Here is a 25,251-nt window from a genome sequence, read left to right on the forward strand (position 1 = left end):
GGGAGCCCGGCTGGCCGGGGATGCCATCCTGGCCAGGTTTGCCAACGCCAGGCAGGCCGGGAGGGCCTTGGATCCCGGGGACCCCTGGGGGCCCCTGCAGCCCCAGCTCTCCTGGGGGTCCGGGTTTGCCCAGGGGGCCCTGCGGGCCGGGGAAGCCGACCATGCCCGGCTTACCGACCCCCGGCAGCCCCACGGGGCCGGGGGGGCCAGGCAGCCCGGGTGGACCTTTCAGCCCCGGCAAACCCGGGATCCCGATGCCCTTCTCCCCTTTTGGTCCTGGGATCCCAGGGGCTCCCGGGGGCCCCTTCATCCCGGGCTCGCCCTTCGGCCCCGGCTGTCCCTGCAGCCCCGGAGCACCCGCCTTCCCTATGCCGGGAAGCCCGTGGGGCCCTGGCGGTCCTTGTGGCCCGGGTATCCCCATGGGCCCGACCTCCCCCTTTGGCCCCATCTCCCCTCTCGGCCCTGGGGGCCCCATGGCCCCCGGTTTCCCCGGCATCCCCGGCAAACCTGGCTTCCCAATTCCTGGATACCCTTGCGGGCCTGGTTTTCCTTTGGCTCCTGGCACACCGTGACCCGGTAATCCTGGTGGCCCCGGTGGCCCTCTTGGTCCAGGCTCACCGGGGGGACCTTGCTCGCCCCTCAGACTGCGTATGGGTATTTCTGGGTCAGGGAGAAAAGAAAAAGAAAAAAAGAAAAGGGGAGGGGGAGAGACAAAAGGTGATTGCAATCGCATCCTTCGAGGAACACGAAGGCAGTTTTGAATTGAATGTGCTTGTTTTGATGCCTCTCGGTTTTGTGGTAGTCGGGGAGGCAGAGCTGGCCAGTGAGTTACAGGTCGGTGTTTGGAACAAAGAGGATGTTCCTACTGTTTTGCATACCCAAACTTGCGTGCATGTCTCTGTTCCCATAAAATAATTATTTTGCATCATATTTGCTGATTTTTTGCCACGCAAAAGCCATTGCACTTTACTGGTGTTTTCCACCTATACAATCTTAAGCAGCGAAATCTGCTTTTGTCCCATATTGCTGTAGACTAACCTACTTTTAAGAGTTTTTGCAGGACACAGAAGCTGCTCGGTGCTCCCGTGCTGTAGGAGGAGATCTGGCATAAAAGTGCTTTTGCTGGAGGGGCTTACACTAGCAAGATCAATTAAAAAAGATTGTATCAGTAAGAAGTTTGTACGTAGGTATGACTGCATTTTCACCAAGGCTTTGGTTCCCATTAAGATATGACTGGAAACCTACAGCCTTACGCAGCATTGCTAAGCTCCCACAGGTTTTTGGCGTAGCCGCGTCTATTTAGAGCTCTTCTAAACACTTCACAAAATGCTTTTATTGTCCAAACCCACATTTTTGTCTATGTGACCACTTAGCATTGCAGGTCAGGGGGAGGGAGTTGCCGCGTGGGAGTGGTTGTGCTGGGGTTGGTTGCTTTTCAAGCTGCAGGCTTTTTCTGTTAAGTGGAAAGTCTACTTCTCTCCGGCTCTGAAATGGATAAAGACACGAGAGGTTTTGGGGAAGGGGACAGATAAGGTTTCAGGGCAACAGAATTAACTGTTCTTTGGGAGGCAGAAACCCTCCCTCTCAGCACATGTTGTGTTTTATGCACATAGAAAACCTCATTTGCTCACAAGATGGTTTGGTTTTACAATAGCCAGTCCTACTTTTAAGAGTTTTTGCAGGACACAGAAGCTGCTCGGTGCTCCCGTGCTGTAGGAGGAGATCTGGCATAAAAGTGCTTTTGCTGGAGGGGCTTACACTAGCAAGATCAATTAAAAAAGATTGTATCAGTAAGAAGTTTGTACGTAGGTATGACTGCATTTTCACCAAGGCTTTGGTTCCCATTAAGATATGACTGGAAACCTACAGCCTTACGCAGCATTGCTAAGCTCCCACAGGTTTTTGGCGTAGCCGCGTCTATTTAGAGCTCTTCTAAACACTTCACAAAATGCTTTTATTGTCCAAACCCACATTTTTGTCTATGTGACCACTTAGCACTGCAGGTCAGGGGGAGGGAGTTGCTGCGTGGGAGTGGTTGTGCTGGGGTTGGTTGCTTTTCAAGCTGCAGGCTTTTTCTGTTAAGTGGAAAGTCTACTTCTCTCCGGCTCTGAAATGGATAAAGACACGAGAGGTTTTGGGGAAGGGGACAGATAAGGTTTCAGGGCAACAGAATTAACTGTTCTTTGGGAGGCAGTTAATTCCCTCTCAGCACGTTGTGTTTTATGCACATAGAAAACCTCATTTGCTCACAAGATGGGTTGGTTTTACTATAGCCAGTCGTGCTTGTTCAGACACTCCAAAAATAGGCCCTGAAATCTTCAATTTCCCTCTGAAGCCGGCGGAGGCTGTGGTTACGCTGAACCCTCAATAAGACGAAGAGTTAACCAGCTTGTCTGAAGTCGCATGGACGCTCACTGTCCCCACAAGGATTTTATGACACTGGGTGTTCCTGGTTGCCCTTTGTATTTTGGACATTTTTTGTTGTTTTCTTAAATATCCTAATATTGTCCAAACTTCCTTTACTGAATACTGAAAGTGCTTGTACATGCAGACTCGTGCAGTAATGCCCTGTACCTTCAATGCCTCTGTTACTCCCATAAATAACCTACAGAAAGAGGACTGCAGAGTCAGAAGAGCAATTGTATGTTTTTATCTGCAAACCTCTAAATCACAGGGTCTGGACAAATCCAGACAAAACTGTGATATTCCCGTAAACTCAAATCTTGGGACTCTTAGCTCTTATTTCATGTCCAGCTGCTGCAGTGAGAGTGGGAGCACCTCCAGGCAGGACCCCGGCCCGTCTACCTGGGCCACCATTTGAAACCCCCTCAGAGGTTCTTCTGCAGGCGGGTGGGATTACAAGGTTTCTCCTAGCCTCGAGCAAGCACCCAAACAAACCTGGGGCCAGCCCTGGGTGCTGGAGGCTCGTCACAGGTACGGCTGCTCAGAGGCTGTGCTGCAGCCCGGAGGATGACTGTGGCCTTGCTCTGGTGCCCTGAGCTGCCCCACAGCTCATGTGAGCCCATTTTGTCCATCCGTGGCCAGGTACCAACCTGGCCAGCCCTCGGAGCACCTGAGTGCCGTGCCCAGCCTGCAGCAGCCTGCTCGCCATCCTCAGTTACCCCGGGGCAGAGGGTGCTGTGGGGCACCAGGCAGGACTGTGCAGGGATGGCAAGGGATGCGCCAAACCTACCTTTCTCTTTCTTGGGAGCCATGTCCTTGCCGAGCAGAGGCATCTGCGGGACCTCCTTCATGTACTGAGGCAGATGGGGGTACTCTTTCCCATACTGCATATGGGGCACCTCCTTGCCCATGTGCTGCATCGCGATGCCTTCTTTGCCCAGTGGCATGTGAGGTACTTGTTGTCCAAGGGGTTGGTACTGGGGCACCTGGTGTGGCAGCTGCTTGATCCCATAGTAGACGCCGCCTTGAGCAGACCTCACCAGCTCTAGGTAAATGGTGACAGCCACTGCCAGCAGCTGCACAGGGAAGAGCAGCACGGCCATCACCTGCGAAAAACACAACAAAATCCACAGTTGGCAGAAAATGTTTTTTCGTGTCGTACGTTTCCCATTGAGGCCAACCTGCTCTCATTGTCTGCAGCAAACTGGACCTAAACCTCTGCAACTGGCTCTGGTTTGTGTGTTGCCCTGGAGGACATCCTGCAGCAGGCCTGTATCTGGTTTATTGGAGGCTCTTGCTCAAATAGTACTATTATAACAAATATCCTTATATGCATTTAGTTTTATACTGCCCCACACACCCCGGGCGGTGCCCTCTGCGGTTTCTCCATAGGGGGACCTGCTCCCTCCCATCCCCAAGCTGCAATTTGCTGCTTTCTCGCTTGTGTCAGTGCCACGACACAAGGTTTGGGGAGCTCTGCTGCAAGCTCCGGCACAGGGAGAGCAGGCAGGGGCATGTGGGGATCTCTGAAACGCTTTCTGCCCAAGGAAGCTAAATTACCAACGCCCCTTCTGCTATGCTTTCCTTAGCAATGAAAGCCTAGTTTCTGCAGCTTAAATCTGTGCCTAGGATTGTGCCCCGTGGCTGCAGTGTCCAGGGGCTCTCTACTCCTATCGCAGCTCCTTGCCAGCTCTCCTCCTGAGCCGGGCTTCGATCCTCTCAGCCTTCACCCAGAAGAACAGGGCCATCTAGGGGCTGTCCGGGCCATCACTGCCCTCGGGCAGGATCACACAACCCGAACTATTTTCTCCAGGCCTCCCCTGCTGCAGACCCTGTCCCCTCCCCAGGCAGCCCATCCCATCGCCTCACCGGCCCTGCTAACACAACAGAACAGGGCTGGTTTTTCTTTCTTCCTTATCAAAATATAAGCTTGGGACCTCTTGTCCCATCTGCTGTTGGCTTTCCTTTCTGCAGTAGCGGTGTTACTAACAGGTGAGCAGCGAATCAGCAAGCAGGAACTCCCTAAATGAGTGCAAATTTGGGGGCAGCCTGAGGTAACGAGGACTCTGTGTGTTACAATTCGAGTATTTTGCAGTTTGTCCCGCTACCAAGCCCGGTAGGCATGTCCCGCTCTTTTGAAATGCACGTGGCAATTGCCAGGCTTGATGCTGTCCCCAAATCCCTGCTTTTCCACAGTGCAAAGACTCCGTGCACCTAACCTGAGCTGCTGGAAAAGCCCCCGCCACGCAGGCACACCAGCAGAGCTTTGCCAAACTGCTCGTCGGAACTCGCTCGCAGCGGCTGCTGGGCCCCGCTAAGCCCAGGTGTGACGAGGGTGGCCTGAGGAGGCAGCGGGGGCTTTGTGCCACCTGCTTATTTTCCTGTCCTTCTCCCACAGCCTGGCTTGGCAGAGGATGAAAAAGCCCCTTCACCTGTGGCAAAGCGGCTCAGCACCAAGCCCCCTTCACCTGGTTCCTTGTGCCTTGAGAGGCATCTTCTGGACGGCGAAGCTTTTCCCTTTTCCTGGGAAAAAAAGCTGGGGCTGGGGCTGGTCCCCACTTGAATCCAGCTGCTCGCGGGGCTGCAGCCCCGGCTCCCCTGCGCAAGGTGATGCTGCAGCATGCGGGAGTACCCCCCGGCCCTCGCTTGAGGGGCAGCATGACATGGGCCAGGACGTGTCCTCCCAGGGGCCGTAAGGAGATGTGGCTTTGGGCAGGTAAGGCTGCTGCTGCGGAGAGCTGGGGGGAAGTGTGAGAGGGAGGTGGGGTTGGGGAGAGGAAATGTATTTACAGAGGAGGGGGCAGTAAACAGCTCCGCTTGCCTCCTCTAACACTGCGCTGTGTACAGCGGGCCTCTAAAAAGGGCCCCAAAGTAATTGGGGAGGGTGGGACTTTGCATCGCATCTATGAGGGACTCGTGCCTGGTGGGCAGAGGGTGTGAGCGGGCTGCAGGGCAGCTGCAAGACTTGCCGAGCTTAGGGAGTGGGTCAGTGGCACTGCAGGCGTTGAGCCCTGCAGTCGTGACTTGCGTTTTCCCCGCTCGCCACTGTACGGCTCGGCTCGAGCGCTGGGAGGGCTGGAAAACGGCTTCTCTCACTGCTCTGTGCTGTGGTGGAGGTTATTGATCAGGTGGTAACACTGGGTGTCATTTAGTTTTTATGTTTTACTCCTGCTCAAAGTTCTCTGTTCACTTTGCATTAGCAAAGCACCTGGAGAAATGCTCACCACTCTTTTAAAACATTTCTCCTTCATTTTGCTCTATAAGATCTAATCTCTCAATGGAAATTAGTGTATCATCATTACTGAAGGTGTAAGTGGATGCTAAATCAAAATTGTGTAGTTAAAACAACCAGCAGAAGGTTAATATTTTCAGTAATGTTCCTAAATAGACAAATGAACTACAGTAAAGATGGAACTATGTGTTAACAGCAAAATAAACCATTTCAGAAAATGAAATATTAGTGAATAAACACTAGATGGAGCATATGTTGCACAGCTGAGTTTCTACAGTCACTTGCTCTCCCAGGAATTTAAGATCTTGGATGTAACCAGCTGCCATGTGGCAAAGAAAACCGGAGCCAAGATGTACAGGAGTTAGTAAGCGTAGCTAAAGCCCAAGTGCAGTCGCTCATCCTTGTTCAGCAAAGCATCTCAGCAAACACTTCATCTCCAGCGAGTTTAATGTGGCTTTTAGCCCACGGCTGGCTGCTTTGCTGTGAGCTAAAGGATTAAGGCCTTAGGACACGGTATTTCTGCTTAAAGCTCAATGGCGCTGGACTGTGAGGACAGCCCGTGCTTGATCAGTTACCGGGGCTCAGCTGGGATGGGGTAACTTATTAACCTGCTGCAGCTTCATCTGGGCACATGGACCCCGAGTGACCTTTTTTTTAAGGGGTGGGGGGGTGTTATCCCCACTCTGGTCTCTGTTGGCCTTTCTGTTCCTTTCTGTACCATAACGAGTAACTGGCTGCAGCTTTGCCTCTCTGCAGCTGCATAGGGTAACACCTGCCTCAGTTTGCCGGGAAAATCCCAGCTACTGGAAAATTTGCAGCATTCTGTGCTTCTCTCCCAAATGAAAAGCATTGCCTGTATGAAGAGAGAAATGCAGTGAAACCTCTTAAAAAAAATATTAGAAGACATTGGATGATTTAGGCTTGCTGTAATCCCAGCTACTGGAAAATTTGCAGCATTCTGTGCTTCTCTCCCAAATGAAAAGCATTGCCTGTATGAAGAGAGAAATGCAGTGAAACCTCTTAAAAAAAAATATTAGAAGACATTGGATGATTTAGGACTGTTGTTGAAACCTACAAGTATGAAGGGCAGGGTGGATTTTGAAGAATGAGGTTATTAAATTAGCTTCTTGGCTACTTTGTTGTTCTGGTGGCCAGTTTTTGGGGGTTTGTTTTTTTTAAAAAGATAACTTCAGTGGAATAAGTGGAGAGGGAAATAGGCAAAATTCCTTTTGATGTGATTTTTCTCCTTGTTTTTATTACAAAACATGGGCTTTGTGTGTGAGTGGGAGCTATTTGAAATAATTGAAAAAATTTTCCTATGGGGAGACACCAGCCTGCCCGCAGCTCAGGCTGAACTTAACCTCCCACTGCTTGTGCCGAGCTCCCTCGGCCCTGCCGAGCGTCACGCAACGCACCTGCGGTTTAACAGGCATGACCATGCAGCACACGAGATATTTTTGTGTGTGCGTGTGGAAATTTTGAGGGAGATCAGGCAAGACTTCTAGAGATAGGAAGGCTCCAGAAAATGAGGTGATCTCACTACATCTGTGTTCCCTTTAGTGTTTTTTGACTCATCATAACCAAAACAGTGTGGCTTGGAAATGACAAATTGCTTCTCATCTATTGATCTTGGCTGGGGCTGGTGCCTGTGACTAGCTGAGGTGGAAGGTGGGGGTTTATTTACCGAACAACCTCGGGCTGGATAGGACTTGGCCGACATCTTTGTGGAGGAGGTCAGAGCCTCCCCGGTGGCCTTACGTGAGCTGTCTAGGTCTTGGGATCTGCCGCAGGTACCTGGGAAGCAGCCCGTGTTCGGTGCCGGCTGTACGGCTCGTCTCTCCCCCTGCTCCCAAAGGAAGGAGGGATCAGACAAAATTAGTCTTCATGAGAAATATGGTAGTCTTCTGTGTGCGACTGCTACTGCTCACTGCCTCCTGGCAGTGGGTCCAGCTGGGTTATCGCTATCGGATACCATCACGATAAAGCAAGCCTGCCCTGAAGCATGAAGCATGCCTGGGATAGTCCTTCAGTGTTGCAGCTCATTGCCTGTCTCATCCTACTCAGCTTCTCTAAAAAGTTATTTAGGTACTGAGAGAGAGAAGTGGAAGGTCTTTTTTTTCTGCCCTGCAGTTTGTTTCTGAATGCTTGGGTGCACAGCTCTCATCTTTTTCAGACCTCGCTAGGAAACCACCAGCATCTTTAAATGCCTAAAAGCTACTGAAAATCTTGCTCTTGGTTTTTAAAAGAAGCGTATAGATCCTAAATGTTGGACAGGTCCTCCAGAGCTTATGAACAGCAAAAGGAGATTTTCCCAGCGGTGACAGGAGTTAAAGAAAATACCAGAGTGAGGAGGAGAAAAATCTGTGCTGAAGATGCAGCCAAAGTGTAAGACTTCCCACACCCTTCACCCAAATCCCAGCAATTTAGGGATCATCTCCAGACACATTCATGTAATGCAATCCGATGTGCTTTCAAAGGCGTCCGTCAGCGGAGCAATAAGCTGACTGGAATGGGATTTTCCTGGGTTTCTGTCAGAAGGCAATGGGAACGTGTCTACGTATTTATGGCAGGTAAATCAGTGCATGCGTGCACCTTTAGAGAAGCCAAAGGCTTGGAGAAAGCAAAGTTTTACCTTAACTGTTTGAATGTCTGAAGGAAGACAGAGGAGAAGCAACAGTGCCTTCATAGTGTGTGATGCGTCATTTTGCACCAGTCGTTCAGATTAAGACACAGCAAACGTTTTGCTTTACTTAGGGTGGGGCAAGCCACTCGAGGGCGAAGGAACATTATCCTAAACCACACCGTTCAGCTGCTTGTGTGTGAACATGCGTGGTTGGCTCTGTGGGTGAGAGAGAGTCCCTGAAAAAACACATTTTTACAGGCAAAGCTCAAGTGAGAACATTTCTCAATAATCTCTTTGGTAGAGCTGTTCTCCTGAGAAAACTAGAAAGGACCTTCCTCTGGCCGTTTGCATTTGTCAGTAGAAACTGAAGACAAAACAAAATGTACCAGCGGTCATAATTCTTAAATTGGTGTGAAGAAATAATGGCTGGTTTAGCCTAATTGTGTAAAGAATGTATGGAAAGAGTGCTGCCCGTCCACATGGGACATGAAATCATAGGTGGTCTTGCAAAGGGTGGAAGCCAGACCTTGATTTATTGGTTCTTACAGGGAAGCGATCACTCTGCAACCAATTTTGGGGTTAACTGAAGTTTACCCATGTCTCAGAACCTCTAAGATACTCACCCAGAGACTAGCCCTATGGGCTTAATTTACCACATGTTGCTTTTGAACTGCTGTATTTCCCAAAGAGGCGTAAGGCGTGAGTAGATCTCAGTGACCTGAACTCTTCTGCCCTGGGGTCCTTTCCACGGGGGCTGCCTAAAGCTGCAGGGACCTGTTCCCCACTGCACTGAGCGGACAGACTTGCTAGTGCTCAGGTTTCCACATGGAAAACGACTGCTGCAAAACTCGCAAAATAAAAATCCCAGTGACTCTGGAGATTTTGCACCCAGAAGAGGGCTACTAAAAAATATTTGGTGCTAAAAAGCTAAATTCTCTAGGATGTTTTTGACTCGACATCAGAAGTGGTTAGGAACACCTTTTTGGTGTAACTACTTTTGGAGTAACCTTGATAACTGATCGTATTACCGAGCATCTACAATGGTGTATCCAGGGGTGGTTCTGCTCTTGGGGATGGGGGGGTCCAGTCCCATGGGAACATTATAAACCTCACTAAAGTCTCTCTTCGTCATATAGAGACATGCAGGGACAGCATAATGCAATGGAGATGGCAAATAACGTGTTACCATGCGTAAGGAGTAACACCACTGTGTTGCAGAGAGCTGGTGGGTTAGACGCACAGTAGCCCTCCGTGGGGAGTTCCCTGGCTGTCCCCCAGCTCTCAGGCAGAGGTACGTGGCAGCTCATGCGGAGTCAAAGAAGGGCTTGTAAGAGAAAGCTACAGAGTCTTCACAAGGCGATAACCACTTTTTTCCTGTTTTCATTTTTAGCGTTACTTTGGTACCAAATAACCTATCCTGTTCCTGTACACCTTGTACAATATGGTTCCCTTAAACCGCTGGGTTATACATGCAAGCATGTGCACACCCCCACCCCATACATATTTTTGTTAAGGTCCCCACCACCTGAAAAGCATTAATCACTGGGCATATAATTTTTTTTGGCATTTGTAAACTAATTCTGTTAGGCGGCTACCTTTCTTCTAAGAAATTTTAGCACAAAATGAGAAGAGCAGCTATCAAGGCCTTAGTTCCTGTAGTCGCTCACCACCAGTGAATAGCTGGGGTGACTTCAAGTGGGGGATGTCTTTAGAAGTGAAAAGTCAAGCAAATGTTGGTTGTCGTTTGCAGCAGCAGTGCCGCGATGTGTAGGTGACTTGAACAGTAATCTTCCCAGCATGTTGTTGTCCACAGTTTTCAGAGACACTATTTGAAAACTTAGTCTCGGCTAAAATTAATCTCTGGATCGTTAAACTCCTTTGAGACTAACTTGTCAGTCAGTGAGTACTTTCTGAAGGGATCTGAGGATACCCTGTACTGCACGGAGACTGAATTTTAGTGGGAACTCGTATTTTCAGGGGCAGGAAAAACCAACAACCTTCTGCTTGCCAAACAATTTTGTATTTGCTCAGAGCTTAGGGTGCCATTTAATACACACATTGCCACTTGAATATAAAGCACTCTTCTGCCTTCTGTGCCAAACAAGGTTTTATGTCATTTGGACAGATGTTTTCGAATTTGCAATCAAGCTTATTAAACTCAGTTTGGGGGGTTTCTTTTTGAAAGCTCAGTCATACTCCACATAAAAACAGGGAGTGAAGGCAACCAAATGCAACTTGGCACAAATTTCCCCTGAAAGCTAACCAGTTTCATAACACAAATTAAGACTAGCTATGCTGATTTAATCTTATTTTCAGCAGTAAAGAGCAGGAGGACGGTAAGGGAGAGCGCAGCCCCTGTGTGAGAGGGCTCAGCCATGCCATTGGCAGGAGACGGTTGCTCCATGCCTGACTTCAGCCCAAGCAGGTTTGGGGTCCCACATCATGTATTTTGAACGGTGCCTACAGCTTCATTGAAGGCGATACCTGTTTCTTGAGTAGGCGAAGAGTTTACCTTGCTAAAGGGTCTATAAGGGCCTGTGCATTCAGTAGGGAGGAAAGTAGGATTCATGGTAAATGTAATCCTGCCTTCTCGCCTCTTATGAAACACTCCCACAGAGATCAGGTTTATTATTTTTGTTTTTGCCCTCCCTCCTTTTCACTGTCCCCTCCAAGGAAACAGAGTAGTGTTGAGTGTCTGTGTTCACTTTAGATTACCAAGAAACAGCTATTGTTCAGTATGTTAAAAATAAATTAAATCATATTTTGCTCAAGGTCTAACAACTGTGTCTGATTATCATGTGGTATTTACTAAATCTAAGACAGTCATAACAAGGATTGTCATAATAAACATTTTAAAATGCACACATGCATAAACCTGCTCCTAATGGGGAATATTCAACATGTGGCGGATGCCTACTTCTATTTTTTTCTTAAATTCAAAATGGTGCCTACAGTTGCTTTCTTAGAGAAGTGCGAAAACATCTACATAAATGGCTTCATTCTGTTCAAACTGATAATCACCAATAAGCTATCTTTGGCTTCAGTGGTAATTATATGATCTTTTCTTGCAATGCCTGGGGAGATCTCTGTTTATCCATTTGTAAATCCATTTCCAAAAACAAAGCAACTGCCTCTGCTCCAATCTTTTTGCAAATATATTCCTGCGTGGGCTCAGTCTGGATGGTCACCCAGCTCTCTGTATGAAAATGGCACCCTTGGACCTCCCCTGTTTCTTACTTCCAAACAGCGTATATTTGCATGTGTGTCTGTATCTACATATATATGAAAATAGTTGTATGTGTGCAGGTATTCACGTGTGCATATATGTGAAAACACACATCCTGGGACTGGAAGCAGCCACGACGAGAAGGAGAAACTAGGCCATGCAGACGTAATTATGTTGCCTTTAGTCTTCTCCTCGTGCCCAGTCTGCTGCAAGCCTACCTACGTGGGCCCGGGTAGGCTTCTCCATCTCTCTCTGCAAATCTGGGCACAATTAGATTGGCATCTCCACAACCCCTAATTCCCAGGCACAGGGCTCCGCCAACTCAACACAAACAAGAAGCTCACGATTTACGATGGTATTCAGATGCCTGGCGCTAGTAATTGATTTCCAGGGGAGTTAGTCTCTTGCATGTCTTTGAGGATCTGCCCCAGAAGCTGTTTGCTGGAAAATGCCTGAAAGCTACTTGCAGTCAGACAGCAGGGAGCCGTGACAAGGATCAGCAAGCTGGGCATTGCTGGCCGGGTGACCACAGTCCCCGGGGATGCAGCTCTCTTGTGTGGTGGCGTGTACTTGTTTGCACGAATCGGTGTCTGACCTCGGGGTGGGGAGGAAGGACCAACATGGGGGAATGTTTGCAGAAAAGCATGCAACTTTAATTCTGGGATTAGAATTAATTATAGGTAGGATTTAGCAAATACCTGCCTTTGAATACATTTTCCTGTTCTCTGCCATAGGGCATGTGCTTGAATCCTCTGCCTAATGCTCCCTTCTGGGCAGTTTGCCTACGGTCTTGGTGGCAGGCGGCTTTGATGGAGACATGTAAGTGATGGCCACTAGCTCCCCGTTCAATGACTGGCTGCGCGAAGCACGTAAACCCGGACCCGATAACGTGGAACACACCAAAGTTGATCAAAGCGTAGAGCTGCCTCCTCGTTTATCAGCATGTAATCGCCCTCCTGGCGTGGAGCCCAGGACTGGCAGCAGATGCATCTGACCACAGACTCTTTGTTCAACATGGGAACTGAACTGAGGGCTCCTTCCCTGAAGCGGTGGTGCTACCGGGCACTGCAGAAGGAGCTCCCTGTGGGGCACAGGCATTGACACCGTCCAAGGAATTTGCTTTATCAGATGTAACAGGTTTGCTGTGCTCAGCCCACTGGCAACGAGGCTGTTTTCCGTGGAAGTGCTTTTATAGTCAACCAACCGTCTCCTGGGGGCGTTGTTAGTTTGGGGATTGTTTTGGCGAAAACACATCTACTGCCAGTCCTCTACCCCAAAATAAATGCAAAGGCAAACAACCAGAGATGCGCTTCAGACTGAAGTGCTTGATCCAGTAGGCTGAACCTCGAGGTGTTGATAATGAACTATGGTGATTACTGGTTGCAAAACAAGTGTGGACAGGGATCTACAGGCTTTCTCTGGAAACCTCCCTTCTTAGCTGTCACTCATCACTCTTGGCCTTACTCTGCCCTGAGATAGGTTGTGCTGGCTACGTGCAGTAGAAGCCTCCCAAATTTTCATGGTACAATTGTTTGCATGTTATTATGGTACAATGGTTTGCAAAGTGTGTCACAGCATTTTACTGTTTTAATCCAAAGCAGTGACTCTAGCAGTGCTGCTATGAATTATACGCACTGGTAAAAGTGTAAAAAGTTACTATTTTGCTACTTCTTGGTTCAGCCAGCTACAGCTTTGTGAACAAGCCACACGCTAGCAATTGGCTCTACATGACAAGTGAATAATCTGCATGGTTTAGTGTTAAGCTTATTAATCAGTGAAATGCTCCATCTTATCAGATGTATGGGAGTAGACAAAAGTGAGGGAAGAAGACTGACTCTTTCTGTGGCAATTAATAAAATCAAATGTATCCTGAATCTTCACCTAAATACTCACAAGTGGCAGAGAGTCTTATTCTGAGGGATATCTACCAGTTTTACTGCTCAGAGAACTCTTAGTTCCTCATCTGATTAATCAAAGTACTGTACTAAAAGCAGAAAAAATAAAATATATTCTTTGTGAAGGTGCATTGAGTCCTAAAGAGACACAAAAGATCAACTCAGGCTATGCATATTTTATTCTAATACAGCCTGGTTTAGGGTTTTCTTTCATGTGTCTGGGAAGACTGCTTGGAGGGGGAGCATTGTGTGAATTAGTAGATCTCAATACCTTTATGAAAGCTTAGATGTGTATGCAAAAAGCCCATTCATTAACATCTGCAAAACACAAATAGGTGCTAGAGTACGTATTTTTCTTAAACGCTTCCCAAGAAGTGGCAACAGAAAGGAAAACCCTGATTATAAAAGTGCTCTTGGTAATGGTAATGACTGATTGTTACAGATGTCGCAGGGAAGATAAGCTGTCTTTTAATTAGATTAAACATTATGTAAAGTAGTACAGGTGTCTGCAGATGTAGTATTCGTGTAGGCTTGACTTTTCAGACTAGCTAAGCTATGCTTGGTGCCAAACCCGAGGAGACGAGGTAAAAGTAGCCAGAAACAGCTCTTGTGCTTCTCTTGATCCTGAGGCTGCAGCAAGTGCCGTTTCAGTCACTGGTGCTGCTTGAGGTCTGACTTGCCTTGCATGGCCTGTGGGCCACCTGCAGGCACCCTGCCATGGTGAGACGTCCTGCCGCTTCACGGCCACTGTCACCGTATCTTCATTTTGGGGGTAAAAAGGCTGCACTGTGTCCTGGGTGGATAGAGCCCAGCAGCAGCTTTGGGAAAGGCAGGTGTCTGTCTCCGTGACCACCAAGGTCCGGCCGGTGCTCTGCAGTGGGGCATTTTGAGAGGCAAGGGCTCCTGGCACCTCTTGGGTGCCTGAGGCAGACAGGAGGGCTGGCTCTTTGGAAAGGGGTAATTTTTAGCCTCTTTATTATCAGTGATGAAGCAGGGACTTCTCTGAGGTTTAGAACTAGATTTCCCCTCCTCTTCCCTCCTCTTTTTAGCACTGCACACGTACTGATTAAATTTAAGTGCTTTACAGTGATCTAGATGGGAGCCATTAGCCACTAACAAGGCATCAAGATCGTGAAATCTCATTAAGAAAAAGAGTCTAATTCTGGGTGCACTGGTTCTTTGGTTGAAGTCTTTTGGTTCTAGAGAAACTTTATTTCATGTGCCCCTTCATAGTGACCATACTCTAGCCTTTGCAACCTGGACAGTGTTTACTTTAACAGTCCTGGGAGTTCTTGAACTATAAAGCAAGAAATCTGTGTGGGAGTCTGAAGTACTTGGCCTGATCTTAATTTGAAACAATTTTTTGTTCTCTGTGACTCCTCTTGCAATCCTGTGGCCTTACGTGTTGCCTTCTTGCCATAAAATTTTTTTGATTGCCTCTTTCTGAAACTGGCACAGCATAGCATTTCTGTTCCTTTTCTCACTTTGATGGCATACAAAATGTGTTTTCTTGGCTCTTGCCCTTATGCTGCTTCATGACTTTTTTTTTAATAAAAGCAAAAGGCTTTGGAGGCTCTATTTCAGAGATGAATTGTTACCACTTACAATATTTCCGTTCACTGTGCTTTGATGAGCCTGTCGAGAGAAAGAGCAGCTTCTCTCTCCCTTATTTTTATTTGCTGCGTTCTAACTTTGCAGCTCCTCAGAACCCCAAAGCCCTAGTCCAAGGGAGATATGAAAACAATAACAAATGTCTGTAAAATATTTTTCTTGAAAAAACCTCCTGTCTCTCAGACAATTTTTATTGGAAGGTTATTTGCCATTAAAAAGATTCTTGCCCTGTTCCTTTTCTCACTTTGATGGCATACAAAATGTGTTTTCTTGGCTCTTGCCCTTATGCTGCTTCATGACTTTTTTTTTAATAAAAGCAAAAGGCTTTGGAGGCTCTATTTCAGAGATGAATTGTTACCACTTACAATATTTCCGTTCACTGTGCTTTGATGAGCCTGTCGAGAGAAAGAGCAGCTTCTCTCTCCCTTATTTTTATTTGCTGCGTTCTAACTTTGCAGCTCCTCAGAACCCCAAAGCCCTAGTCCAAGGGAGATATGAAAACAATAACAAATGTCTGTAAAATATTTTTCTTGAAAAAACCTCCTGTCTCTCAGAGACAATTTTTTGGAAGGTTATTTGCCATTAAAAAGATTCCTGCCCTTTGCATACTTTTCCTACCTTTGCTCAAACAGTGGAAGAAATATCTTGCCTTAGAAGGTTAAACATACTAGACTACTCCACCCATACAGAAATCAGGAGGATGTTTTAAAATTATTTACCAACAGTTATTTCCCTATTTTATTATAAAATATTGCAGACATCGTCATATTTGTTAGGACGTGCTGATCTTAGTCATGACCTGACACTGTTCCATTCACAAAAATCAAGCAGATATTATCTCACGATCATATTTCCTAAATGGGTAAATTTTTTTTTGTGTGCTACTTTTCTTGGTAAAGACTAAGATGACAATAACCACAACTAAACACTCATTTGGTTAAAATTGTTTCAAAACTGGGCTTTTAATTTTTATAAAAGACCCTTTGTTCTCTGGGTCATATCTATGGGTGGACATGAAGTTGGAAGTTGCTAGATGGTTGACAGTGGATCTACCAATGTACATCTCTTCATAATCAGGCACTTGGGTGCAATCACCACCAAAAACTCCAGTGTACTCCTCTACACTGCCACCATGGCTGAACTGCAGACATACATCCCTGTGTCATGCCAGACAGATCTGCCCATAAAGACCTTCTGTCTTTTGTGCAGCAGGTAAGAATGCTTCTTCAAGTCTACTTCAACACATAACCACGTGACTAGGTCAGTGGGCAGAGAGGCAAAGATTGAAATCATTGTTACTTGCTAACAAGTGTAACAAGTACAGGCCTACACAGATGCCAGTCTCTTTCCCACTCTAAAAGTGCAGAAGTAAGGGTAGCATGACACCACCAAAAAAAATGAGTTGTGAAATCCTCCCCGTAGGTTTGATTCAGTGGATGCTTGTAGTAAATGTTTGCCGTGTCTCTCAAAAGCATAGTAAAGAAAAAGAATACTTCTGAAACACCCACACACACACAAAAGACACCCCCCCAGCCCACTCACACACACTTATCCTGGATCCATGAAAATACACGGTCATTTAAACTCCAAAAATGCCATGAGGCAGAATTCATTTCCTACATGCAACCCAATGTGCTATGGTTTAAAGGACTTGAAATTACCGTATCTGTCACCTTGGGATAACCCAACCAAGGCCAAAGGAAAGCAAAGCCAAGTACTGAAAAGCAAATACTATCACTCACTCACTTAAGTCTCTTAACTCTACTCCAAGAGAAACAATATGAAATGTTCAGTGCAGTCATTTGGACCCATGATCACTGGTAACTGTGAGACTAGCAAATAGACAGGCTGTAAAGCTGGTCAGCGCTCTAACTGTTATAAAATGTCTGCAGCGGCAGCTGGCACTTGCATTTCATCAGTAGTGCAGCCAGGATGAAGGACTATGCAGCGTTGATAGGCTGACAAACCTGTTGCTACCCAGCTGCTAAACTGGATCAAAGGGGGATACCAGCCTCCCTTCAGCTGCCTGCAGGACTAGGAGGCAGAGGTGGGGCTGGAAGCACATGAGGAAATAGGATTGGAGGGGGAAATTAAAGCAGTTCAGTCCATAATCGAAATCCGAGTCCCTGATCAGGGACTTATTAGCTGTTGCCTGAGCTGGCAGGCCACTAACGTCCTCCTCAAGGGCCGCTTGGTCCCAGTGCACAAACCTGCCTTAGTGCAGGGTGTGGACCTGAGGCTCCCTTTGCCTGCTGACGCCTCCCAAGCTTTCAGACAAAGTCTCTCGTGGCTTTCCTCCTCCCCAGGCCTCCTCGGGTCTGCTGTGACCTGTGCCAGCTCCCACCTGCCTCCTGGGAGCCGATACCTGTAGCCTGCTGGCTGGGGCATGCCTAGGAGGTAGGGAATGCGCACTTCAGCGTCCTTTGCTAAAGGAATTACAGCCTGAGTAAGACTGTGCTTGAGCTGCTGACGGCTGCTCAGAGTTTGAAAGAAAAATTTGGCACCTGCCTTCAAAAGAGGATTGTGGGCTATGAGCTGAGAGTGGAGGGACTTGCGCCTGTGTACTTCATTCACCAGAAGGCACTTAAACCCAGGAGAGAGCTAGGATTTAGGATGAACTACAGTCTTCAGCTTTTCCTATTTGGCTGGCTTAGGCAGTTCCCCAAACAGTGGCTTTTGTGAATCCCCCCTCCGAGGCACTTAACTCCCCTTACACACATGCACGGAGTCCAGGCACCTAATTCAGGCATGTGGACTCCATTATGGGGCCAGATGCAAACATCCCATCATGGATTAGGATCTGAAAGGTTCTATATCCTGTATTGTCGATCAACTAAGGCCTCTGTTTTCCCTGCCCAGTCATCCTTTTTGTTTCAAAATCTGGATTTTTTTGAAGCAGATATGTATTTTTAAAAATTCTCCTTGTATCTATGCAAAGGAGTAGTTAAGGCATGTGCTAGCTATTCCCAGGATGATGCAGTTAAGACAACAATGACTAACTTCACAAAATCTGGCGTTAGAAAAATCAATGCACTTAAATGAAATCTTACTCTTCCCCACAAACTTTGTCCACCAGATTCTTACTGCTGAACATCAGAACCAAAGGTTCATGGCTACCTACAGGCCATGGCTTAACCAAATAAAAAGATCGATCCACTAGGCAGATTCTTCTCTAGCAAGGGAACAGGAGTCTTGTTTCTCCAAACAGCAGAATGGCTATCAACAATGCTTGCAATGATTTTCCTTTGTTTGTTTGTTTTGTTTGACTGTGAGATGGGGCACCTACATTAATTCTAAGTTAATTTTGTGTTAGGTCAAGAAAAAAATTATCACCCTCCTCTTTTCTTCTTTTCAACCTAAAAGGCAGCACCGGTAATCAAAATCACTAAGAAATGAAAAAAAACCCAAACCCCTCAGTATTTTTCATTTTTTGGCAGTTTTGTTTCTTTTGCCTATTTAGGCTCTAGACTGGATTATCTAATGTGTGTACAAATCTCATAAATCACCTTTGAGAACTGCTGTTAAATTCTACCCATGCCTCTCCTCTTCCTGAATTCCTTCTTATTTTATCTCTCTTCTCTTTATGACTAATAGCTATACCTTGTTTTATCCTTTCTTGTACTTATATTTATTCCCCAAATGACGCGGAGTCTCTTAACAGTGGTCAGTTGAAAATTATTTACTTTTTTTGATATTGTAGTAATAATTACATGCCGTTATGTCTTTGGTTTGGAATGAAGTCCTCATCTTGATTAAATGTGACACCTGACATGAACTTGTCTTCGAAGGACTAAGCCATCATAAATCATCCAGAGGAAGGGGAGAGATTTGTGTTTTCCTCCACTTGCAGTCGTCAGTATATTGCGACCATACAACACTGGTGTGGCATTCATAATGTAGTGATAACTGTTATGGAAGAGAAGACAAACCTACTTATTTTTCATTTGGAAATGCAAAATTATTAACACAATATTGTTGAAGAATTTTCCTGGCTAGTTTTCCCTTGGCTGCCTCAGGCTAAAAATGACTGCTGAAGTTTAATATTTTATGAATCCTCCTGACTATGAAGGTCTAGTAATTCTCCTTGGGAGGATCTGTGACACAGATAAAATGCAGAAATCTGAACAGACATGTCAGAAAACTATACGCAGTAGTGACTGTAACTTTGAGGAAGTTGTGTCCCATCAGTTCCTGTGCATCAAGTACACTGGTAAACATCTGGTTTTTAAGGTAAAAAAAAAAAAAGAATACTTCCTAGAGTTCAGTAATTCAGGCCTCCACAATTGTAAAGAAAAACCCTACATGATCTGGAACAGATTTTTCTCAAGTGACTCAATTAATTACTTCCATGTGACAATTACCAACATTAGAAGCTTGTGAAATTCAACAGTCGGGGAACTGGTCACTTGTGCAGACAGGCAATTTGACATATCTAGATAACCCCATTAATTTTTAATGGCAACTATAACCTGTATAAAGTTTGCTAGTTGTTAAATATTTTTAAATGGATCTCAACCTATATATACCCAGACAGTTATCCACGCCGTAGACTATGGCCTGTTTTTCTTAATCAAGCAAAACTATAATGAGAATTTTGCTCAATTAAGCACTGAAGAATTTGGCTAAGTTTTATTCAATTCTTGGCAGTAGGAAAAAATGGTCTTTCCAACAGTAAGTGCCAGTGCAAAATATTTTGACAAGGAACAAATGTCAATTTAGATCTATGAAATTCCCATTTTCAGGCAGTAAAGTTAGAATTGCTCTGGTTTGTATTAGCTTAAAATTACTCAAACACTGGCCTACTATATTGTGTAGCTAAGTAAACAGGTATCCACCACTGGCCCAGATTCTGCCCTCAGTTATAGTAGCATTTTGACTGCAGTGGAGGCAATTGCTATTTATAAACAGAATAACCAATATCACTGAGTCCTAACTTTTCCATGTGCTCAGTTTATTGAGATTGGTATTCTGCTGCTGTAGAAATGATCACAGTGGTTAAATGTATCTGGTTTGAAGTGGACAGCAGTGATTGTTATTGAGTCCATTTTATCTTGCTAATGATGACATTTAATGGGATGTCACAGATGAACAGCTTTACTTGCCTAGCCCCTCTGAGCTAAAAGGAAAATTTCCAAAGATGGAAGAGTTGAAAGATAAGTGGGAGTGTTGCTTTCCTTTAATTTTTTTCAAAGGAAATGTTTTTCTTATCATTCTTTTCATCTATTCAAAACTATCCCAAATTCTTCCTGGAAATTGGGCTGGAGATGTAATGAGAACAGACATTATTTCATATATCTGATATCTTTTTTTTTTTAAACTGGCGACAAAGATCCCATTTAATTAAATGAAAGCAGACTTTGGGTGTCTCTGTTGATGTACAGTCCTACAGGCAGCAGGAGAACGAGGGAAGAACCTGTAAAGTAAACCTATCTATTAAATTAAAAATACATACTTATGTTCAGACTTGACTATTGTTTTACAAGGAACTCCCAAGAAAACATGCATGTGGATCCCATTTCCTCCAGAAGTTTGCTTTAAACACTCATGAAATCAACATATCATACTTCAAAGATTTCTTAGTTTAGCTAGAAGTAGAGCTGTAAATGTTCTGCTCATACCCTTGACCATGGCTTAGCTGGTGCTATCAGCCAACCCGCTTCATACCTGCGGAAAAGACTACTTCTCTTTGGCCTGCCAGGGAATTCTGTAGGCCAAGTGTAAGCACTGCAATCAGGTCTATAAATCTTCTAGATTATTTGTGTGCTGGAGTTTCTCTTGCCATTGTGATGAAGAAATAATTGAGTTGCAGAACTCCACCAGTACATATGAAGCTCATTGAATTTTATTCTCTAACAAAAGCATTATTTTGTAAATGGAAAAAAAAGTATAAATGTAAGCAGATACATATGTTTTTGATATTTGAACCCATTTAATTATATCATTGGTTTTGCCAAATAACATGACATGGACAAGTTAGATGTTAGCCTTTTTTATAACTTAACCAAAGTGATCACGTATACTGTGTGCTGGCTACACACACTATTATGTTTGATCTTTGTCCAACCACAGAAAACTGGTGCAAAAAAAGCATGGGAGGACCCAGGGCTTCCAAATGTGTTAAAATCATTACAAAGACACTTTAAACTTACTCATTGTTCAGTCTTGTTCACTCTTGGTGATGATGCCTCACTGACTAAAAGTAAAAATCCTAAATTGAATTGTTTTGTAAAGAAATGCAGTGGTCCCATCTTTTTTCCTTGTAATTATAATACAGATGATTCTCAAGAAAAACACAATTTGAAGGTTACCACATTTTAAAATGCAGATCTATGGCCTTGCTCAGCTGTGTGCTGCCAAAGCACGCGCGTTAGAAATGAGCTGAGGTGGCAGTGTCCAGATCCAGAAAAGCCAATATTTTTTACTGCAGATATAACACAGACTCCCACAGTTGCTATCTCTGAACGTGGGGCTGATGCTCTGAATCAGAATGGTGAAACAGGCACATGCTGAATATTTACTGTTCTCATAAGATATTCTTTTTTTTCCTACAGTGCTGGAGGGGAGGGGGTTAGAAAATGATAATTGTGAAATACTGTTCCTGCCTCTTACGAGGACACGCTGCCCCTAGAGAACTAAGGAAATATCTGGCTTATACTTTTTCCCAATGAATTCCTAAGGATAGACTTAGACATGCTAGTATCTCTGAAAGACCAAAGGCAGATTATAAAATGTCTGGTATTGCTGAGTTAAATAATGGATTGGCCCCTGGCCCTGAGAAAAACTCCTATGTTGGACTTGAGTCCCGCCTGCTTACTCACATCGTGGGATTACGGTAGGGGGTGGCAGAATTCTGGTTGTGAGTCCTGATCTGGTATGTCTGGACACCATCACTCAAGCAGCAGGCTCATGTTTTAAAAGAACTAGAGATTTTTAAGCATGTGCGTAAGGTTGTTCAAAACTACCTCTATGACCTTGGGCAAGTTACTTACAGCACCATTTTTTTTCTGTTCCTGTGGAAAAGGCAGGCCTGATCCACCACCCCCTACTCCCTCTCCACACGTGTACGTTTTGCTTGCTATCACTCCCCAGCTCCTACTTTTTGGCATGTTCTAACCCCTGCTCACAAGTTTCTTTCACCTTGAGCATTACAGTTTGTACTGGAGAAGGAAAAGAGCAATGAAGAGAAGCAAACCAACAGGCAGTGGAGTTTCTTGTAGTTCCCTCAGCTCACACATCTCATTTAGGACACATCTGGAGTTCAGGACTCCAGACGGGGTCTACAGTGCAGGAGTAGAAATAACTTGGCAAGCCAGCATGTGGTGAGCATCAAGATGGTGCAGCCTGACTGTATTGCCACGCTTTGCCAATCTCCTTCAGTTCCTCATTTGCAAAATGGGTCTGAAACTCCTTACTCAGCTCTGAGTGATGCCGTAAGAAGTACGTTGAGCATTTTAACGAGGACTATACTAAGTCATCAGTCTTCTCTTATCTCTCTCATGCTCATGAATGTGTAACACACTGATTTACGGAGAGAAGAAACTTTTGGTGGCAGTAAGCTCTTTTACATACTACATTGTTCCTCACAGTCTCCAGTCCCTGCAGTTGACTGTTTACAGGTCTCTGTGAACCTCCAACTTTAAATAAAGCCACACAGAGACCACAAGTCAGTCTTGATGAGCAGACACATCAGACACATTTATTCAGGTTCTCTTCAGGGCTATGAGACCCGAAGGAATAGTTTCCTGAAAATACATTTGTCAAGAAGATAAGCACTCAAGAGAAACAATATAGTGGAGGCCAAAAAAGAAATTAAAACAGGACATCCCCCACCCCATTGTTTACTTAAGCAAAATCAGATGATTTGTCTCTGGGGACCCCAGGACTGGAGCTGCCTTTTTTTTTTTCCATCCTAGGTGCCATATTTTGTCCGCTCTTTTTTTCCGGCCTTGCTTTTGTATATATCATAGTGTCTAAAGCAATTGTTCACATTAGTTATTCTACTTCATCCATGCAAATTAGAACTGCAGTTGCAGTTAATATGAAACCGTAGGTGCTATCCCCAGTTTTTCTTAAATCCTCGCTGTATTACTTAAATTCTACGTGCGATCACTTCTTCTGAATTCATTGCTTGGTCTGAGTAAATGCAATTCATTAACTCTATTTTAACCCCGCCAAAAGCATCCTCCCTATGCCTTTAATTACAACAGCTTTCAAGAACTTTTGCCTTCGCAGTCTATGATGCCATTAAGAGATGGAATAGTACTTTACAATCAAAGGGACACATCTCTTTGTCTTGACATTATCATTTATCCTGGATTAGATCACTATTTTATATGTTTTGGAGCCTGAAATTAGCTTGCTTCTGTGAGGTACCTATTTCACTCCAGTTTTAAAGCCACCACAGCAACCTTTTTCAGGGTCTTTTCCAGAAATGCTTCAGTCCTAGAAAAAACGTGTGCTTCACTTAAAACAAAACCAAACTAAAAACTATAAGAAGAAATGGGTCTTACTGGAAGGAAACTTTACAACAACCCTGCACACTGTGAGAGAGGAATAACGTTTTAGGCCCTGATACTCATCTCCAAGTAGTGTAATTTAGAAGAATCTTCCTTTGTATCGATGGCATTGTCCTTGTGTAAAATAGGGATAACATGGCTGAGCAGAAACAACAACTGCTTCTTGTTTGTAGCTAGTCCATCTCCTGAGAAACAGCGGAGGAGCCTTCCTTACTGCCACCTTTCCAATATGGCATTCAGCGAGACTGTAAAAGTCTTGGGGAGAAGGAGGTGAAAAGGATAAAGAAGCACTGACCGAAAATCACACTAGCCTGGTGCAGATTAGTCCATTAAAAAGAGAAAAGAACGTAATAAGGCCTGGAGTAATTGTTTGTTTTAACTTCAGTTTTACTCACATAAGTCCTTGTCATGCTGTAAGCAGCCCAGTTTGCTGAAGGAAGAAAGAAAAAAAAACAGGGCATGATTTGGGTAAAATGCATGGGGAGGCCATATCTTTTGCGTGCACTGGCCTCCTGCCACAGGCTGTTTCCAGTGCTCCAGCTGGGTGGAGAAGGGATGCTGCAGTCCTTGTGTCTTCATCCATTCAGTTGCTGGTTCCTCCACCTCCACCCTCTCCCAGGGTGGCAGACCAAGCCAGCCTGGGGCCTGCTGTCCCAGGGGCTGCCCCAACCCCTGTGGATTAGCCCTTTGCTGGTAGGGGGCTGGGGGAAGGACTCCTACCACCATCAGTGGCCCCCACCTTCAAGCTCAGCTGCTCAGGCTGTGCCCTGCTTTTGGAGCTCACCTGTTATGACTTAACGACTAGGTAGTGCTAATGAGTGAAAAAAGAGCTGAAATGGGTGATCGAAATGAGCCTCTGAAAGCAGTGGAAAGGCTGGCACTTGTATGGTTGTATAAAGGAAATATTGTTATTCCTAAGGAAAAGGTACTATTTCTACAGCTATAATCTAAGACATTTTTCTCTTTAGCACCAAAGCCACACACTGGTATTCATCTAGGCTTAATGCAAACACTGCATCGGGCAGTTCAGGGATAGTCAGCTCTTATGAGCGATATTAGCTTTGTCAGCTTTGTTTGAAGTTTTATTAGATTCCCTACTGCAGTCTTCAGTAGACAAAATGGGCTTGACATTAAAAACCCATCTTGTATATTTTTTCTAATTCCAGATACAGTCACCGTAACTAATTTGTGCAATAATCAAAAGATAATTAGATGTTTATATATCCTTATTTTAGCCATTATAAAAAATGGATTGTTAGCAAATACATTTATAAAGTCAAGCACACTGCATGTCAAATGGTGTAGCAGTGAATCTGAAGATCAAATATTTCTTATCGATGTATATATATTTAAATACTGACAGGTACTACAGCCAATTCAAATGTCTGTTGGAGCAATTTTTGATGAGTATGGAAACTGTATTGGGTTTTCACGGGAAGTCCTTGAGTGTGGACATGTCTCGCTACTGAAGCTGCCCCGTAGGTGGCGTGAGCCATCCACTCAAGACACAGGCCGAACACGCCACTTAAAATTTTTTTAAAAAAGCAAAATAACAAAAACACATTCACATAATTGTCCTTTATATAGGTGCTACTGCTTGTGTTGGCTGGGGCACAGCTGTCTTACACTGCCAGTCAGGACAATCATGTAATGATAAATTATAAAGATATTTCTTTCTAGTAAAGGTAAAATCTTATCTTAAGACACGGTGTTCACCTGTGTCTTTGAATGAGGGGGGTCCCCTT

General features: G+C 45.1%; 1 protein-coding gene across 1 annotated transcript in view; it reads right to left on the reverse strand.

Moving 5' to 3' along the window:
• COL8A1 (collagen type VIII alpha 1 chain) overlaps positions 1 to 25,251 on the reverse strand; it is a 91,827-nt gene that overhangs the window by 1,333 nt on the left and 65,243 nt on the right. Inside the window, exons 4-6 of the mRNA XM_019474723.1 lie at positions 3,194 to 3,509; positions 1,039 to 1,041; positions 7 to 660 (exon numbers count right to left, since the gene is read on the reverse strand). Of these exons, the coding sequence (XP_019330268.1) occupies positions 7 to 660; positions 1,039 to 1,041; positions 3,194 to 3,506 (970 nt within the window). The 5' untranslated portion in view covers positions 3,507 to 3,509. The remainder of the gene's footprint in view (positions 1 to 6; positions 661 to 1,038; positions 1,042 to 3,193; positions 3,510 to 25,251) is intronic.

The sequence above is a fragment of the Aptenodytes forsteri genome, unplaced genomic scaffold (genome assembly GCF_000699145.1).
Source record: "Aptenodytes forsteri isolate BGI_AS27 unplaced genomic scaffold, ASM69914v1 Scaffold61, whole genome shotgun sequence".
NCBI lineage: Eukaryota > Metazoa > Chordata > Aves > Sphenisciformes > Spheniscidae > Aptenodytes > Aptenodytes forsteri.